Source organism: Vidua chalybeata, chromosome 14 (assembly GCF_026979565.1).
Source record: "Vidua chalybeata isolate OUT-0048 chromosome 14, bVidCha1 merged haplotype, whole genome shotgun sequence".
NCBI classification, from domain to species: domain Eukaryota; kingdom Metazoa; phylum Chordata; class Aves; order Passeriformes; family Viduidae; genus Vidua; species Vidua chalybeata.
In genome coordinates this window covers 11,148,996-11,168,471 of record NC_071543.1, presented here as the reverse complement: position 1 = coordinate 11,168,471, position 19,476 = coordinate 11,148,996, and the positions used below count along the sequence as shown (strand labels likewise).

The following is a 19,476-nucleotide window of genomic DNA, read 5'->3' as shown; positions in this document are numbered from 1 at the left end:
AACAGATTTTCCAGTGGTCATTTTGGAACTAACACAAGGTTATATTTAGGGCTTAAAAAGGGAATGTATGTAGCATGTTTTTTATGGGTACAATGTATTTTACAATTGTAAATGGGTAAACATCAGCTGTGTTTATTCTAAACATTATTCAAAATAGACCCAGCTTTCCCAGAGATAATTTAATAGCAAAGAGTGTGTGACCATTCCAATTTCACATATGAATAAATGATGCACATAGAAGTGATGATTTGTTGTCAAGGGCCAGCAAAGGAAGAAGGAATGTGGTCTTCCAAGTCTAGTTCAAAATTCATAGTCAGCCCCTAAATAAAGTCATTTGAAAAAAAAAGTAATTTTTACTCTAGGAATATGTAAACATTATAGAGGACTGTCACCCCTCAGAAACAGTAAAATATGAACCCTTAAACAGAGATAAAAATGAGTTTTTAGTCTATTATCTAGCACTTTTTAGGGAAAAAAAAAAAACAAATTAATATTGCATCTTTTTTATTTATTCTTTGTCTTCTGGGACACTAGGTGCTACCAGTTTTTTGCTCCATAAATGCAGAGTCTAGAAACTTTGAGATGTTAAAACATACTTTTTTTTTTTTTTTTTTACCTTTTAGAAGAGATGAGAGCCTCATTTAATTGTGACCCCAAAGGGGTGGCTTTAGCAGATCCAGTAAATATTAATTTATCATAACGGCACTGCTAGAGGTACCTGTGCACCAAAGAGCTCTTCACTTTCTACCTAAAGGGTTTGAGAGATAGTGCACTACAGCAGTTGCTGAGAGAACACTCAGTGCAGCATGTTCAGGTCGTTCCAGGTATCTTGCAAGATTTTCATGTCACTTCAACAGGAACCTCCTACATGCCAGCCTTTCAAGAACAATCCATCTCCTTCAAGAACCAACTGCACAAAGGGAAGACTGAGGCTCTCGGTTTATTTGTCTGCATAAAATCAAAGACCTGCAGAAGGGGAAGGAAGAGATCTGAAAGTGAGACTGCCAAGAGATTTGGATGAGGACACAACAGAGGGACATCTGCTCCGGGCGGGTTGGTCAGAATGAGCACAGTGACAGCAGTGGCTGCCATCTCAACACAGTGCCTTCTCCATAGTCAGCAACATTCCAATTCTTATCTTATTCTTCTTTCAACTAATATTTTATTGTGCTTTTGAATATGCAGCACAGAAAGGGAAGCAGAATTGCCATGTACTGCACACACATTATTTTCCAAGTAGTCACGTATGCCTAATCAGCAAAAAGCACTTACATTATTTTCACAAGTTATTAACTGAAATGGGAAACCAGCTTACTGTGATTCCATTTCAAAAGAGTTACTGCACACTGGTGCAGCTGGTATAAGTATCAATTGCCTTGAGAGAAACCAAGGCTGTACCACAACATTGTCTTACATTTCCCCAGTATTTACAGGATTGCCACACACAACCCAGATTTAATCCTATAAAATCAAAGAGAGATGCTGATCTTCAAGTTCATGCAGATCTTCAGCCCTCCGTGTAAAACAGAAATAGGAGAAACCAGTTGTGTTAAGTAGAATATGGACAATCCTAAGAGATATACTGACATTAAAGGTTTCCAGCACTTTTCATCTGCTACTAGGACATCAACCACAGTCAATGCAGAGCTCTCATCAGGATCTCTTCTACTTCACCCAAGTTTTGCACTTAATTCTCAAGTTAGTAGCTATTTTCCTTCTTCAAGCCTATAAAGATCCATGCTGAGCTTTCAAACCAACTCCTTTGACATGCACAAGAAATTTTTCCTGTTAACCTCATCACATATTTAATCTCAGAACGTTTTTTTCAATGTAGATATGGACAGGATTGTTTTTTAAGCCTAAATATTAAACTTCATTAACATATATTTATATATTTAAGGCAGTTTAAAGAATGCTGAAATACGTTAGCAACATGCCAAGAGACATTTCAAGCACAGCAAACACCAGTGCCCCTCATGCAGCTGGAGCTCTGCTGTCATCCACAAACAGAGGCATATTCTTCCCTTCATCTTTCAAACACTCCACGGACAAGGTCAGTTTTATGATTCATCTGTCACATTTTACTTTGTATGGGAGCCATAGAAAACCAAGAAAGCAGTAGCAACAAAGTTGGTTAAACACGAAGTAATGAAAATGTATTTAAATCACACTCTTTTAGGACATTTTTCAATGGCATTATGCAGCAACTATGACATAGGTTGCTCAGCTCATGACAAGACACAATACAAATCCAAAATAACAACTCAAACATCAGTCAGCAGTGTAAATGTGGCCAGCCTGAGGACATCTGAAAAATACAGATGTATTGTGGGTTGGCTTTGGCTAAACACAAGTTGCCTACAAAGCTGCTGTCTCCCCTCTTTGATAAAGAGGAGAAAAAATAGGATGAAAATAATAATGTGCTAAAATAAACACAGTTTAATAATGCAAAAGCAGAGGCCAGGCACAGAAGCAAAAGAAGACACGAGATTTATTCTCTGTTTCCCATTAGCAGACAATGTCCAGCTACTTTTGGGGAAGTAGGGCTTCAGCCCATGCAGCAGCTGTTCTAGAAGACAAATTTCATAATAATAAATGCCCTACACCCTTTTCCCTTAGCCTTTATTGCTGAGCAGACATCATATGGTCTGGGATATCTCTTTGGTCAGGTGGGGTCAGCTGTCCTGGCTCTTCTCCAGTATGGGTCTCTTCCACCACAGGCTTCAGTCCTTCAGGGTCCCCCATAAGGTAACAAGTTCTGCCAGCAAACCTGCTCCTGCACTGGCCCCCACGGGGTCATAAACTCCTTTGGGTACATCCACCTGCCCCAGGGGTTCTCCCTGGACTGCAGGTGGATCTCTGCTCCACCACAGGCTCCAGGGGCACAGCTGCCTCACCACAGCTTTGCACCACAGGCTGCAGGGAAATCTCTGCTCTGCCACCTGGAGAACCTCCTGCCATTCTTCTTCAGTGACCTGGGTGTCTGCGGATCTTTTCTTCTCGTATTCTCACTCCTCCCTCTGATTGCAGTTGCTGCTGTACAGGTTTTTTTCCTCTTCTTAATTCCGTTGTCCCAGAGGTGCTACCAGCATTGTTGACGAACTCAGCTTTGGCCAGCAGTGGGCCCATCCTGGAGCCAGCTGGCATTGGCTTGTTGAATGTGGGGGAAGCTTCTCACACAAGCCACCCCTGTAGCTTCTCACAGAAATTTTATCTGCTGTTGATCATGAATTTGGTTTGTATGGAAGACAGAAGTAACACAATTTAGTCCCTTCTGGCTTTTGGGAGATCCCATTGGAATTCCTGGGCATGCTCTCCAAGATGCAGGGGCTTTGACCATAGACACATGTGCAACTGTAACACATTTGTAACTATAAAACAAGCATATCACTGGCTATTTCACATCCAGAACGTTCCTTATGAAGTTCTGACAGTTTCTTTAGTCAGAGGAAATTAAATTGCTCAAATCCTGTTTCCTGGAATTGACAGCATTTGGTCCATAGGATGCATAGAATCATTGTTTTCCCCAACACAAATTAGTCCCTAGGCCTTTGAACACAATTAAGGTTGAATGTGGCAGTCTGAGCCTTATAACTTGGGATCAGGATATGAATAGGGCAATAAACTAGGAAATGTGAAGAAAACACCATGTTAAAAAAAACCACTTTCTGTAAATGTTACCCAGAGTCATCTTTCATACAAGCACCTTACTTTTTCAAGAGTTAGCATCACAAAGTGCTGTCCCAAGCCTTCTCATAGAGAATGCCACAGGAATAGGTTCACAAAGGTATTGCTCCAGGCCAAACCAAATTGTAGTGAAAGGAATGAAGTCAAGGTCTGAGTCAAAGAAGAGCCCTGCAGCAGAACAGAGAGACAGCAAGGAGTTCTGTCAGTATAAAACAGAACCACTAAAGCAGTCACACAGCCCCAGTGGGGTGAGAGGAGAGGAGGAAAAAACTGAAAAAAATTTGCCTGTGGGCTGCAATTCCAGGAGTAACCAAAAGACTTTTGACAGGTCACAGAGCCAGGAAGCATTTCTGACAGCCTCTGTCTTCAGCTAGGATGTAAACTAATCCAGCCTTGATATGAAGACAGAGAACACAGAACTCCACCACTTTCATTTCAAAACTTAGATATAAACACACAGATTTTTAAATCTTTGCCTCATTTCTAATCTAAATTTGTCAGGCTTCAGCTTTCAGCCACTAGTTTTGGAGTTTGGGGGTTCTTAGCCCTTTTCTGCTGTACTCTCTGTAAGACTCTCTAGAAAGTAGTATTTCATTCTCATCCCCCAAAATCAAGATCTCAGGCTCAAGTCATTTTGTCATCTCATTTACGACAGTCGCTATCAGTACACCACAGTGAGATCACAGAACTGCTGGAAGTCTCCCTGTGCAGGAAATCGTTTCCAGGACTCCTGTTGAGGAACCATTGCTGTAACAGCACCGACAACATAATTACAGCAGGAGTGGAATTAGAGATCTCCAGGAAAAAGGACTCAGCCTTGCATGGACTTGTGCATTTCCCCTTCACCTGCTGGCACACGGTACTTTACAAGGTCAGCCTTAAAAAGCTAAATTCAACAAGTGTAAGGTCATGAGAAGCAATAAAGGTAAATACAAATGACTCTTTTCCCTCACTCCTGGGTCTCAGCCGGGGTCCCTCAGCCCTCACTGCAGACCCATCCGCAGCTCTCGAGGAGCCGGCCACGGCTCTCCCGCACCGCGGCGGGCACCGGCACAACTTCACCGCAGCCGCTCCGCGCCCCTGAACGAGGCTACAAAAAGTTACGGCCGGCCTGCGGGAGCGGAGCGAGCGGGCGGCACGGCCCCAGGGCGGTGAACGGCCGCAGGGCAGCCCCGATGGGGCGGCTCTCTGTGCCCGCCCGGGGGAGGAGGCCCGGCGAGCGGGGCACGGCGCGTCCCACCCCCGGCCCTGACGCCACGCGCTAATGAAATGCTAATGCCGGGGCGCGGAGCCGGGCGCTGCCCGCGCCCATAAAACGCAGCGCGGCGCGGCGCGGGGGCTCTGCCCGCAGCCATGCAGAGCGCGGCCCCCGCCGCCCCGCCGGCCCTGCACCTCCTCACCTCCTACTTCATCGACAGCATCCTGGGCCGGGGCCCCGCCGCGGGCCGGCACGGTGAGGGGCGGCGGGGAAGGCGGCACGATGAGAGGTGGCCCGGTGAGGGGCGGCGGGGCCGCTCCACGCCCGCCCGCCCCAGTAACTCCGCGGTTGTCTCCCGCAGGCGCGGAACGCGCGCAGACGCCGCGGCCCGGCCGAGCGCGCAGCCCCGCGGAGGAGCAGCAGGCGGAGGAGCGTGAGGAGCGCCCGCCCGGCTCCGAGGCACCGGGCCCGGTGAAGAGGAAGCAGCGGCGGTACCGCACCACGTTCAGCACGTTCCAGCTGGAGGAGCTGGAGCGCGCCTTCTGCAAGTCCCACTACCCCGACGTGTTCACCAGGTAGCGGCGGGAGGGGCGGGCGCGGCCGCGCCGGGGCGGCGGGCAAGCTCCGGCTCTAACTGAGTGTTCTTCCCGCAGAGAGGAGCTGGCCCTGCGCCTTGATCTGACGGAAGCCCGGGTGCAGGTGAGTGCCGGGGGGGACGAGGGGCAACAGAGGGTTGAACACAGCGCGTTTTCCCTTTGGTTCAGCCGGGCGCGAACGAACAGCGGCGGTGCCGGGCACGCGTCCTGTCCGCGGCGGGTGGTGCTGAAGGGACGGAGGAAGGGGCGCGTTACCTCCGTGGCGGGGAAGCGGCGGGTCAGGGACATTCCCATGCTGCGCCTCACTCCCGCTTGTGCTGCCCCCCTTCATGGGTCGAAAGGCAGGAATTAAAAAGGATAAATTAGAAAATGAGGGGTTCTGTGGGGCATTCAAGTCATTTACTGACACTGCAGAGTTAACGTCCTTCTCTTGGTCTAACTTAGCTCAATAAAACTAAAACGCTTCTAAATGACCGGTTAAAACAAATGAAAGATGAATTTGGCATTCATGTATGACAGTCAGGTCCTGTCCAGGAGGATTTTATGCCCAGCTGGGCTGTGATTGCAGCAATGCCTGTAGAACTTCAGCATACTTAGACAGACACTAATCCCTTGTCACCTGCAGTTTGCTTAAACTACAAACGACTCTTAGTAACTTTTCCTGACTCTCTGCACTCCTGCTTAACAATATCCCTTAAAAACCCTTTTCTTTAGATTCATCTCTTGATAACCTAGAAATCCCCTTTTTATACAGAAATTACAGGGGAAAAAAAAAAGTTTTTTCGAAAGGTGTGAAGGCTTTCAAGTATTTATAACCTGCAAATGACAATTGTACTAAATTTGGCTTGTGCTGTAGATCAGCTATTGACTGTTCCAGCACAACTCTGGGTATGTGCCTGCTTATGAAAGACTGAGAACTGGTGCAGCTGCTCAGTGTGACAGTCCTGCTTACTATTGCATAGCTTTGATACTGTTAATGCCAGATCCTTGTTTGTACACTTTGTCATTACTCCAATCATTGGATCTGCGATGGTTCACACCACAGTTCCGGTCTGTAAAACTGTAACTTTTTTAGCTTTTCATTTTAATATGCACCATCCCAAAAAAAAAGGCGTTAGAAGTAGGAATGGTACTTTATAATTGACTCAAAAAGCACCTAGATTAGCTTTTTAGCTCTCTTTTGTGGACTTTGGGGAAATTATGTATCCTCCACTCTTCCTAACATCAACAATGACAAAAATCCCCAAGTCACTGACATGCCCCAGTCTCTGACAATTGCACATAGCATCTAACAACAAAAAAGACATGGGTGAAAAGTTGTTACTTTAACTGTCAAATTCCCTTTGTGGGGTACATATTTTATAGACCCTGTGAAGGAATGGTGCAAGGGCACACGGCAAAGAGGAACTCATCTCCTAATGACTCATCTAGGAAAAAAAATGAAAAGTTTGTGTTTGATGGAGCCAAAAAGGAATTAACAAGAAAAATAACAGAGCTGATGCATCCCCAGTGGATGGAAGGAACAGCAAAGAGCTGTTCCTGGTACCTCTCTGCCTCCTTAATCTGTTAGATCTTAACACAAGTCTCCTGAGCATGGAGCACAGAGTCAGCACAGTTGTTTAGTGTGAGCTTGCAGTGCACAGAGCCAAGCCCCAGTTCCTGCCCTGTGGGAAACTGGGCTCAGCCTGGAGGGAACGGGATGTGTAGGAATAACAGTGATGTACTGTACTTAAACTACCATAATTACCAAATACATTCCACCCATGGCCACGCTCATAGCTGCTCTATAAGGCATCCTGTGTGAAATGAAGACTTGCAATCCTCTCCCATGGTACCTGGCTAAATCAGCTGACATGGAAAGTGGCATCTCTTTACTTAGTCAAGTGTAAACTCAAGAAATTAATCTTACCCAATGCAGTCAGACCATTTCTTAATCTCAATGTATTTTACAAATGGAGGTTTGCTTCTCTGGGGAGAAACCAGCTGAAATGGGTACCAGCCACTGCATTGTTCCTCCTCTGGCCTTTTGAGTCTTACATGAAAATGAACAAATAAGAAAAAAATGGCATGAATATATGCTCATTCCATCATAATTTCAAAGAGATTTCCCTCATCCAACACCCCCCTTATTTACTTTTATAGAATAAAGGAGAATTCCTTCCCAATAAGATTCCTTACCTTGGGAAAGAGGTAGTCAGAGAGTCTGCAAAACCTTTTCATAACCTGGACCCATGTTGGGATTACTCTTCAATAGCATTTGCATCTGTTGTTGCCACTCATGTTTCTCATTATTCATATTGTTAGGATTGCAAGAAAAAAAGAAAAAGGTAAAGGAATCTTTTATCTTGTTTAACGTGAGGGGTAAAAGGTTTCATGGGTATTTCATTGCCATAAACTTCATCAGTTTTAAAATATTGGCTTACAGATATAATTGATCAAGAAATCCTTGTCATATTTTCTCATTGCAATCCTCTTATTCACTTACAGCAGAAACACGATGCAGTTATGCACATCTATGTATCTTTCTAGTATCATTAGGTATTACATCAATTAAATAGGATACATTTTTACAGAAAATTACAGCAAGAAAGCAATCAAACTTTACATGCTTACATTTTCCTTTATAAAAGACCTGAATCTCTTGTCAGATATGCATGATGCTAGTAATTGCAAATATAATCTGGGTAACATTTAGCATGCAATTCAAAACTTGATGGTTTAAAACTCATTTTTGAGTATTAAGTAATACTTTTTTCTACAGTATTTTGTCATTGATATTACAGTCATAAAAATCTTAAGACTGGTATAGCAGTTTCTGTTATGGTTAGCTTGTCACTTCAGAAGTGTCTGAAAATAGAATAAAGGCAAGTTAAGCCTTTTATTGGAAGCAAAGGAAAATTGCTTAACAAATGGTTCAAGATGATTAATCTGAATGTTAATGTGTGCAGTAAATTTTGAAAGCTGTTTGTCATGTCAGTCTAAGGTATGAGGCATTGGTCTACTCCTGTTACCACTTGAACTGATGGGTTTGTACCAATAAGGAATGGAAAACCAGCTTTTTTCTAATGGTAATTATTAGATATCTGTGCTGGTATTTCCTTCTAGTTTGAGAAATACAAAATCTGAGAGATTATCACATTTGGGGATTAAGCTCAAAGTTACCTGTAACATTAAAAAAAAATATTTTGTAGTCAAAGTGCATGTCTGAGTGATCAAGTGGTCACTGAGTGGATTTGCTTTAGGACAGAGAAAGCAGAAAAGCAGACATTTAATTTTGTGTTAGGCTTCTTTATGAAGAACAGATTGAAGAACAGTGCTAAGATTTAGTAAGGACATGAACATCCTTGCAGTATTTATCCTTTTTAGGAAAGGTCTATCTGCATGTCTTAGTATGAGACATTTATTGCCTTTTCAACAGGATATTTTTCATAGAAAACACTAAAACCTTTGAGTTGATGGTCTTCTCCTGTGAAATCTTAGGTAAGCTCCACTTACAAATACTTGGAATTACTGGTTAACAGGGATTTAAAGTCATCTGATCTCAGTAATTTAGTTTTCCTTACCAGACCCCTGTCTTGGACTAAGACTGATGGAGTATCCAGTCCTCACTGCCATGCAGGCATAGCTGCCTGGCATTTCACAGGTTCAGATATTCCTTTGTAAGACATCTGACTATTGAAAGCTGATGGTTGCTGGGGGAAAAGCTGAAGAATTCTTGAGTCTTGCCACTCAAGAATTTCAAGTACCAACTTCAAAATTTTGATGTTCTGATTTTCTGCTGAGTGCACCTCCCTCAGCCGACTGCCTGTGAGCAAGACAGTTCTGTGTTGCACACTTAACCTGAGGGGTGTAAATCCCTCTGCCAGGAGAACAGCAGCTTTCCAGTGTAAATATACTGCATGAAATGAAAGGACTAGCGCAGTATTTCTTCAGCTGGATCCTGAGAACCCCAGAACAAGTGCTTTGAGAGAGTCAATTGTGTCTCTGTCAATTGACAGAGAGAAACAACATCAGGCTCGGGACAGCAAGGCTGGGGCGTGTTGCAGCCTTGTTTGGGGATCAGCATCCCAGTGTGTGCAGGGCATTTCTCCCAAACACACTTCGTGACATTCAAGCACCTGAAGGTAAGTTACACTGCTGGAAATGGTCATAGGGCATGGCTGAGGTAAAGCAAGCTGGGTCCCTCAAAACCTGATTTTTAAACGCTGTAGATACTATTTAAAACTTTTGGGAAACAGTTTTTGTCCTGTATTATAATTGCCACCTCTTGAATGGCTTTGTTGAAATTTAACTTTCAATAAATAAGTTATGAAAGGAAGAATGATCATTTTTAATAATTGTTCTTGCATTTCAGGTGATAGGTTAATATATGACAACAGCTTTAAAACATATGTGACTCTTCAGTCTGAGAGTAGCCAAATTTAAAATATTTAAAAGTGATTTATTTTGTAATAAACCCACTTAGGCCTTTATGAAAAGATCTTTTATATTAAGGAAGTGGGGTTTGGTTTAACAGTAATTATTTTACCATCCATATCAGTATGTGCTGTAGTATCTGGTAAGACAAACTGCAGAGTAAATTCAACTAATGCCTTTATAATTTCTTATTGAAGGTCTGGTTCCAAAACAGAAGGGCAAAGTGGAGGAAACGTGAAAAACATGAAATTCTGGGGACTGTTCCGGGAATCTCCTTAACGCACCCACTTGGTCTATTTTTGGATGTTCCACTGAGTCATTCTCCCCTCCTAGATCACACATGGAGGTCAATGCCTCTTTCAACATTGGCTGTGCCATCCATGTCCCCAGCTTTTAGTCCTTCAACCTTAGGGCCATTTGGCCTCAGCAGTCTTACCTGGACTTCTCTCTTCAGAAATCCTATATTAAATCCACATTTTGGAAGGTATAGAATAATTTTCTTTTTTCTAAATTTCAAAACTGTTAAAAATGCTGCTTTTATATTATTTTGCTACTCGCATGTTTTCAATAAACTTACTAAAATGGCTTAGTTCCTGTGTAGGAGCACTTGATTAGGAACAGCAAGATTTGGGTTTAAGTCATGCTAATAACATCTTAATTGTATAATTGCTTTTTGAAGACAAATTGTGCATACTTACTGCGATTTTGGTCTCACTGAACTCTAGTCTTCATACAGACTGCTGTGACCTGTGTGGCTGCAGCTCCATCCTTCTCTCTCACTCTCTCTCAATTATAAATACATTACATATAAAATATGCAAATACATTATATATGTAAGTATATACAAATATATAAAAAAATAGAAGATAGCACTCTTGCTGAAATTAGAACTTGTATCTTACATTAATAGACAAACAAATGCTTTTCACATGGCATCAATTGATCTGAACAAATTGTCTGCATAAACAGCTATATAAATTGGTCTTTTTATGAGGTGGTTTATTGCTGTCACAGAACAGGCTGATCTACAGCATCCAAGGTTTGTTTAGAAAGGATTTAGCATGAGGGGTTAAGCAAATGATTGCTGGTTTAGATATCTGCATGCCATGTCTGATCATCTCTTGCTCATTTTATTTAAAAGTGTTTTATTTTTTTATTTAGGGTGGGATTTTCTGCTTGTTTTTTTTTGTTTTTTTTTTTTTTTTTTTAAGGGCAAGACATTATACTGCAAAATAAAGCTAAAAGAATGTACATTGAAGAAATTGAAAAATTTGGAACTTTTTCTTTTTTTCCCTAATACTTTGGTGGGGGGAAGCTGCAACTCTGTATTTGTTCTCCAAAACAATTCTTAATTTGGAATATTGACTTCTTTCAAATACAGGTTTCTCAATGCTTTAAATCCTCTCATGACAACAGCTTCAGTACTAATGAAAGCTCCTGGACCCCCGTCAGACCCTGTTCTCACTGCCTTCACTGATCCAGCAGCAGTTGAAAGGAAAACGTCAAGCATTGCAGCACTAAGACTCAAAGCCAAAGAACATTCAGCACAAATCCCTCAATTAAACCTCATCTCCAGTCTTACAAACACTAACAAAGAACTTTGTTAGGAGCTCTCCCACAGACTACAGCCACAGAGGGGAAAGTGAAAGCCTTCTCCAATAAGTAGCTCTCATTAGAGAGACACATTTAAAAAAAGAAAACACACACACACAGAGCTGTATTTCCTGCAGCTTCAGGAACAGACTGAAAGGAAATAAACCTGCTAAATATTGTTTTCCTTCATTACAACATGAAATCAGGCAGTGAATTGGCTTGTATCATTTCTTGCACTGCAGAAACAGAAGCAGGAACCATCTCATCTGTGTAAATCAGGCTAACACATATCTGAAGATTTGAAATCACTGAACTCACCAGAAGCTAGTTCAAAGGCTCGAAATTCTTTGTACGAATAACCACTTTTCTAAGCAATTCTTAACTTCTCAGGAGGAACTCTTACATGCAGTACTTGAGAATCAGTACACAGTTATTAACTTGGAGACCATGCTTCATGTTGAAGTGCAAATGCCAATGAAATATTGCATTCTAGACAAACTTAGCAGGAACAAGATTGGGACTATTTTCAGTATGGGCTTTTGATTCAGAACTAGGTTTGTGTAAAGAGTACCTTGTTTCAAATTTTTAAAAAGTTTGCTTTATGTTCAAGGTGGCAATGTCTTAACTAAGAAAGTTTAACCTCTGTACATGAACTGTATCCTGTGAAAGGAGGTTAGCAGTGTGCAGTAAATTGTCTGTAGTTCTCTGTGTATGTATATACATGTCAATCAGTAGCTTATAGCTGTAAATATGAGGTTGCTGAATACTTTTAGCAAGATGTCTGGCACACCTTACCAGACCAGTAAGTTAACAAATTACTTGGATATTTTGAGACATTTCATGCCTTGAGTAGTTCCAGAATTTAAATGAGTACTCAATGTGAAGTGTTAAATTCTTCCTTGGACCAATGTTGAAATGACTGAAAACAGAGGCCTTACTGAGCAGGAGTCTACAGTCCATCACAATCCTGGACTCCATGACAGGTCCTTTTAAAGTCTTTGCTGAACTTCCCCATCCAGGACACGGGACTGAGAACAACTCTCCACGGGTCTGATGCTTTAGTGTAAAGTGAGGATACGTGGTATCCTCCTGGTGCTGTCGTGAAAAGCGAGGACAGGTCATCGTATGCTCCTTTTGCAGCTCACTGGCCTACCTCACAGGGCTGTTGTGAGGACTCATTAAACAAACACAACACTGTGCAAATGGCAGAGTTATATAAGTGCTAATTTTTGCTTCACAGCAACAAAAGAAAGCCCAATAGTTGGCTGCACATGGAGATCACCCTTCCCACACCTGTAGCAGAGGTCCAAGCAAACTGTTCCTGTGGTTGATGGGACAGCATGGAACTCCTCCACTGATGCTGCCTGTTTTCTCAGAACTGTCCTCAAACACATTTACACTGAAAAGATTTTGTATATTTTAGAATTTCTTTCTCAAGGCAGCTCTAGACCTACTCTTAAGACTACACAGTTGAGTTCTCAGCTAGAGTTTGATGTGCAGAGCTCCAGCTACATCACTGCTGCTTCTGGAGACTGCATCGAGCTTGCACTTAGCTCCAAGACAGAGAAGGAAGTTTGCTGGGTCAAAGATAAATACTCATCACTTTCCACAAGAATGGAAGTATTTCTGTTTGGGTTCATAGACCTCATTGGTAGCACAGACAGGAGAAGGTGGTGGTATTTCAGCTGTTAGGAAAAGCCAGCTCCCTACTCGAGTTACAGCAGGGCTGCACTGTGTGTGAAGCAGCAGGAGACTGCGGAAGGGAAGTGAGCAGGACCTCTCACACAAAGTTTGAGTGTGTTTCTTCCACAACAGCTATTTGCTTCCACCAGTCCACTTGCATGGCCCAGGCTGCCAACTGGCAGCACAGCACGGTATCCACTCAAGTGTTGAGTTTGTTCCAAATAAACTTCTTAAGTAGGTTAATGGCTTGAAAACTGTCATTACACAACTCCTGTTCTGTACAAGCTTCTGTGGTATCTTTCCTTGCCACAAGTGTCTCTCTCTTGCAATGCAGAGAGGTTCTGCAGGAAAGGAGACTCACTGTTTCATTTAAAGTAGCAGAAACTGTCCTGCATTTGCCATAAGTCATTAAGAAAAGAACTCTGCAATAATAATAAAACCTGGGTATTTTTGCAAAATTATATTTGTAGACAAGTTCACCAGAAGCAGCATGTGAAAAATAAGAGCTGAAGGCTAATGTAATACATTGCATGAAACAGGTCCTGTGTTATCACCAAAATCTTCATCACTGACCAGAGGGCCACAAATATCTCACTCAGGGACAGGGGAATCAAATTCACAAGCTAAATTTCAGCCGTTACATCAGAGATAACATTTATCTATCAACAAAGCTTTTCCAATAGTTATGGTTAGAAATAATTTCAGGGACAGCAACACACAGAAGCAAGTAACTTCTCCCATGAGCATGACAGCTCCTGCCAGAGCTGGGAGCTGCTACCTCCACCCAGCACACTGAGCCACTTTCAGCACCAGCATGGGAACTGCAGGGTTGGACAGCAGGGCTGGTTCCCAAAGCCTTGCTAGTTTGGGTGTTGCTCTGTCCTGATTCTCCTTACAAGAGGGCATGCTTCTCCAAGACATTCTCCTCTCCTACTGAGACCACAGCCTGCTGGGCTCCACTCCCCTGCCAGCTGTGAACTCTTCCCAGTGTCACACTGAGGCCAGGACTGTCTCCTTTGGTGTACACTTCTGCATGGCTCTGCAGCTTCAAGCTGCTGTGCCCAATTTGACACATGGCAGAATAGCAAAGGTAAGTGCATTGCCTGTTTTGTTCCTGGTTAAGGAGAAGCTGTCATCTCTGTGCCATCTGGGCAGAAGCCACTGTCTGCAATCAGCAGCAGTTCCCAATGGCTACAGGTAGAGAACACAGCTTCCTGATGTTTCATCTGAAATGAAGTTTTATCTTGAAATGAAGTTTTTCTTTAAGGTGATTTCAGTTTTTCTGTTTTAATGAGTCCTTCCAAGAAATTTCTATTCTTCCATGTGACTTGAAATCCAACTGTGAGAGCTAATGGTATTATGAAAATAAATATGCAGGGCAACACTCGAAATCAGGTTAGGAGCCACAAAGTGCTCATAACCAAAACTCAGAAAGTTTTTTGTGTTAATTATTACTACCTTACAATGAAATATCACACCAAAGGAAGAAGGTTTACTTATTCAATCTGTTTAAATTTTAAATTTTAAATAAAGAGGCTTATTTACCAGCTTTTATGGATATAGTACTAAAATTACATTTTAAAAAAATCTTGGGGAGCTGAAAAACCTTCAGCCTAGTTTCATAGCTGCACATGGGGTCAACTATTTGCTATCAATCAAGCAGGGACATTTGCTTTCCTAGTCTTTCTCAGGGCAATGGGGTCTGCAGCCTCCCATATCCTGAACAAGTCAGCCATTTTACAGAGTGTGTCTCACACTAAACATTGCAATTATTTCTTGACATTTTATCTTGCCTTGTGGAATAAATTATTTAGTCCTAATTTAGGCAAAGCCTGCACTGACCCGGATTGAGACTGTAGGATATGACCCTATGCCTCTCTTCTGAATAAAGAAAAGTTGCAGCCTAAATCTTCTCTGGGTGACATCGAGATTATTTCCTGGCACAGATGTCAACTGAGGCAGGCCTGAAGCCCTGGTTGTTTTAGTGGGTTTATCTGATTTTCCTGAAAGCAAAAATACATGTGAGGACTTCCAAAGCCACAGAGAAGTTTGAATACAATCCCACCCAGCCATCTTCTACAAGTACTGAGGAAAAAAACTCTTATCTTCAAATTAAACCTCTTGACTTTACCCTCCACATCACAAATTTTTGAGGTGTTCTGCTGGAAGATCCTGCAAGCCTGTTAGTATCTCTTCAGAAAGCATTGATAAATATTTCTATTGGAGGACTCACATTTGGCTAAATTGTCAAAATTTTTCAGTTTGTTCTCTGATTCAAGTTCAGTTCTGGTGCCATAGGAAGTTGGATAAATTTACGTATTTCCAGTGAGATTATATCATCAGAACCTTGCCTACAAAGAGTGAGTGATTTTGTTGGAGGAAAAAAAAAGGAGAATAATAGGCCAGGTGTTTGAAGAAAAGACAAAGAAACAAGCACAGTAGGGTGTTCTGACTCACAAATCTGTATTGAGAAAGAAGTATTCATGAAGAAAATTAATTTAAGAAGTATGTAGTTCAGGTTTTGAGCCCATAAGTTCCTTTCAAAAACAGATTAGTGATTAAAAACTTTTTTAGTCTAGCAATCTCTTAAACAATTAGCACTGTAATTGGAAAGGGACTACAAATTCAAATCTAGATGGACATAAAAGACTTTCCCCATAAAGCTTTGCCTTGGTTTTGTGGGTAACTGGCATGCACCTGCCTTTACCATCAGTAGGACTGAAATACTGAAGAAGTGCTCTGAATAGGGATACAAATGCCCCAAACAGTAATGCCATACAAATTACTTAATTCATGTAAAGTAGAAGTAATTGTATTGATTATGAATGTGTGAGTGACTCCTTTATTTCAAGTTATATGAGATGTAAGCTACCAGCTTTCAATGGGGTCCTTGCTGCAACTTTGCCAACTGTAGAGTGGGATGCTACTTTTTTCCTTATTTTGAGCAATACATAAAATGCACTGCCATTTGGAAGCAGAGATCTACTGACTTTAAGCTAAACCAGGTAAATAAAGATTTCTCTCCTCCAGTCAGGTAGTAATTTTGCTCTGCTTGTTCATCCTGTGAAAGATGCCTGAAATCAAAGAAAAAGGAACTTAAGGGAGAAACATCCCCAAACTTCAGACATTTTTCCTCAAAAGTAGAACCTTTTTTTTTTCCCTTTTTGATATTATTGTCATAAAACACCATGGATCACCAGATAAAACCTACACTGGCAAAAGAAAAGAAAAGGCAGGGAGGGAGGGAGGGAGGGAGAGATTGTGCACAGTGTGTCCCTAGCAATACAATTACCTAACAGCAAATGTCTGACTTATGGCTTCCCAGGAAGCTGTATGAAGAGCACATGTGGGAAGAAGCCTGTGATAATACACACACACCTGTACTTCACTTACTTCAGCTGCATTGCCACCCAAAAGACACAAAAGGCAGTTAAGGACAGGGCACTTCTGTAGACCTTATAGTCAAGCAGTTCTACATATGGACTCTAAAGAAATTGAGCTAGTGGGTTGTGTCACAGTCTGCCCTGATTTTGGATATCCCTCCTGCCCCATCCAGGCCTGAGAACAGGGCTGTCCTTGCTGCAGGTGGAGAAGCCACAGCACAAGGCAGCTCAGGCATGACTTCACAGCAGCTGCTTGTCTTCTCCTCAGCCTCTGGTCATGCTGCCCTTACCAATTAACTACTGAGTTTGCCAAAAAATGGGAAGAAAACCTGGAAAGAACATCATATTCTCTATTAACTTCATTTGTTGGCTGCAGCAATGTTTCCTATATTTCAGCTGAAAAACTGCTCTGTGCTGGCTGGTGAGAAGCCACTGGAAGACTGGGATGAGCTTGCAAAGTCACATTGGTTGAGTAACAAAACTTTTGCATTAAAAATATAACTGAATGAAGGATTGTTGGTTTGGTTTGGTTGGGCTGTTGGCTGGGTTTCTTTATTTTATAAAAACTACCTTATCAGAAATGACCTGCAGAAAAACTAGAAAAAAATATCTGATGTTACAGATAAAAACTTCAGCCTTTGGTGTGAGCAGCATAGTGACATTATTGTGAACTAAAGCAGAAGCAGACAAGACAGCTTGAATTACAGTTTCATCTGGTTCAAAAGGGTTGCTAGTGAAATGTATTTAAGGGATCTGCTAAAGAAAAGAATACATTGCATTTTGTAAGTACCCAGTCACAGCTAGAGATTTTGACAAAAGTTGACTTTCACACGCAATTAAACACAATAATTTCAGTTTTCTAGTTTCATAGAAGCTGATCCACAGACTGCCCTGTCTCCAGGGTTATTTTGTACTGATAAAAAATCACGGGATTAATGTTTGTGAAAGAAGACAAGAAAGGACAGCATTATTATAGCCTTATTTTCTATATATCCCAAAGTGAATATAGGAAGAGAAGTGAAGCAGGCTGAAATGTTAATGTATGAGAAGAGCCTGAAGACACTCTCATGAGTAAGTTATCAGAACATCTCAGTCTTACCTCTGTGCTCTCTCAAACTGAACTAGTACAGAAGTTGCTGACAGTAGCAACAAAGTTTTCAGGTGATGTTTGCCAATGTGTACATTCACCTTCTTTGTACAGAGCTGAGCAAAGAGAAAGCAAAACAGTGAGTGGCCTATGTTTGGAGAACACAGGAGCAAATGGGACAGATTCTTACTTGCTTCCCAGCTCAACAGCAGGGTTTCTGCTTTGGGACTGTGGTGAGCTCTGAGCTGAGCCCTGGCTGTAAAACAAATAACCTTCCCCAAGCAGGGTGGATGGCGAGTACTAAGGACTGCCAAGACACAGCCTTGAAGACAAAAAAAAAAAAAAAAAAAAAAGGCAGCACCAAGCATTACTAGAGCATTCACAAAATTCTCAGTTTAAAAAGAACCCCATCTGCATTTCAATTTCTCATCCTGAGGCTAAGAGAAGGCAGCAGAGAACCTCATTTATTATTTCTAGCACAGGCATGGACATTACTATTGACTCTTACAGAATTCTACCTTATGAAGGTGCCATTTCAAAGTAACTGCTCTTAAGACAAAAATGCATAGCTATGCTGAAGTCAAATAATTGAAATTATCCACAGCCTTAACACTGAAGTGTTCAGCAATTTTGCTTGTGGAAGAGCACTTTGGTCAGAGAAATAAAAAGTAGGGAAGGCCATTCAGAAACCCCAGTCTGTTTCTTAGACATGCATATCTAGGGAAAACATACCTGACAGTGAAAGAAATTTTGATTATTGTAGCAAATCTAAAAGCACCTTCAAAATCCCCACTGTTACTACTTAAAAACTAGTTATTCACATCCTGCTTTTGACTAGCTGGTCTCTGCTCACTGTTATATATTCCTGGCATCCACACCAGTGTTTCTTACAGAATCTTCCTATACATTAGGAATGACTTAAAAGAAAGATCTACTTCTAGACTGAAAAACAAACAAATGAACAAGTAGAACAAGAAAACACCTAGCTCCATGCATACAGGGCAACAAAGGCCTCAGCAGCCTGTAGAATGACAGCCATACATCATCTGAATTAGAGCTAAATCAGCTCAATGAGAAGATCTAACCATGCTGAACTGAGACTTCCTGGTCCCACTGATGTACAGTGTGAACAGCACAGGGTTTAGAGATGTTAAAAATTACTGTCATTCTTTTAGTAGCCAGAAAGTTGAGGTTTAAAGTGGCATTTTCCCAAAAATTTAGAAATTACTTTTTGTTGTAAATATCTTTTTCCCTTGGAACTGGCCTTGTGCCAGGAAGCTAAGCCATATTAGACACCCCAGAATACTACCCTTCACTTCCAGAGCTTGCCAGTATTATTTTGAGGTTCTGTTTTTTTTAGGTTTGCTTAAGTCCATTATTAATCAGTCAATATGCCTTGCAAAACACACTTTTAAAAGTTATTTTCATAAACACAACTCAACTGAAATCATGGCTGCATGATAACAATAAAACAAACCTACAAAATTACAGTCTTAGATAATTCCTGCATTATCTACAGGGGAGAACGATGTGGGTTGTAATGTCAGAATATTGTTGTTTGTCTCCCTTTAACATTTAGAAGGTGTTACATACAGACTCTGCAGTTTGGCAGCTATAGAGCAAAACAGACAGAAAGTACTCTGTTCTGTGCTACTATTTCAATATGGAAAGGTCTCATACACAATGCAACAGATTCACAGCAGGTCTTTAGAAAATATTGTACCTTTAGTACCTTTGAGTAAACAGGCCACTTTAGAAGGAGAGAAATGAATACAACAAGCAATCCAAACAAATTTTAAAATAATTTCACGAATGGTTTCCCTTTCAGAAGGA

General features: G+C 41.6%; 1 protein-coding gene across 1 annotated transcript; it reads left to right on the top strand.

Moving 5' to 3' along the window:
• Positions 1 to 5,040: 5,040 nt before the first annotated feature.
• ESX1 (ESX homeobox 1) lies at positions 5,041 to 12,688 on the top strand. The gene is made up of 5 exons (XM_053956107.1): positions 5,041 to 5,140; positions 5,247 to 5,460; positions 5,539 to 5,584; positions 10,095 to 10,381; positions 11,279 to 12,688. Exons 1-5 carry the CDS (start codon positions 5,041 to 5,043, stop codon positions 11,502 to 11,504), a joined length of 873 nt encoding a protein of 290 aa, XP_053812082.1. The 3' UTR covers positions 11,505 to 12,688.
• The last annotated feature ends 6,788 nt before the right edge of the window (positions 12,689 to 19,476 follow it).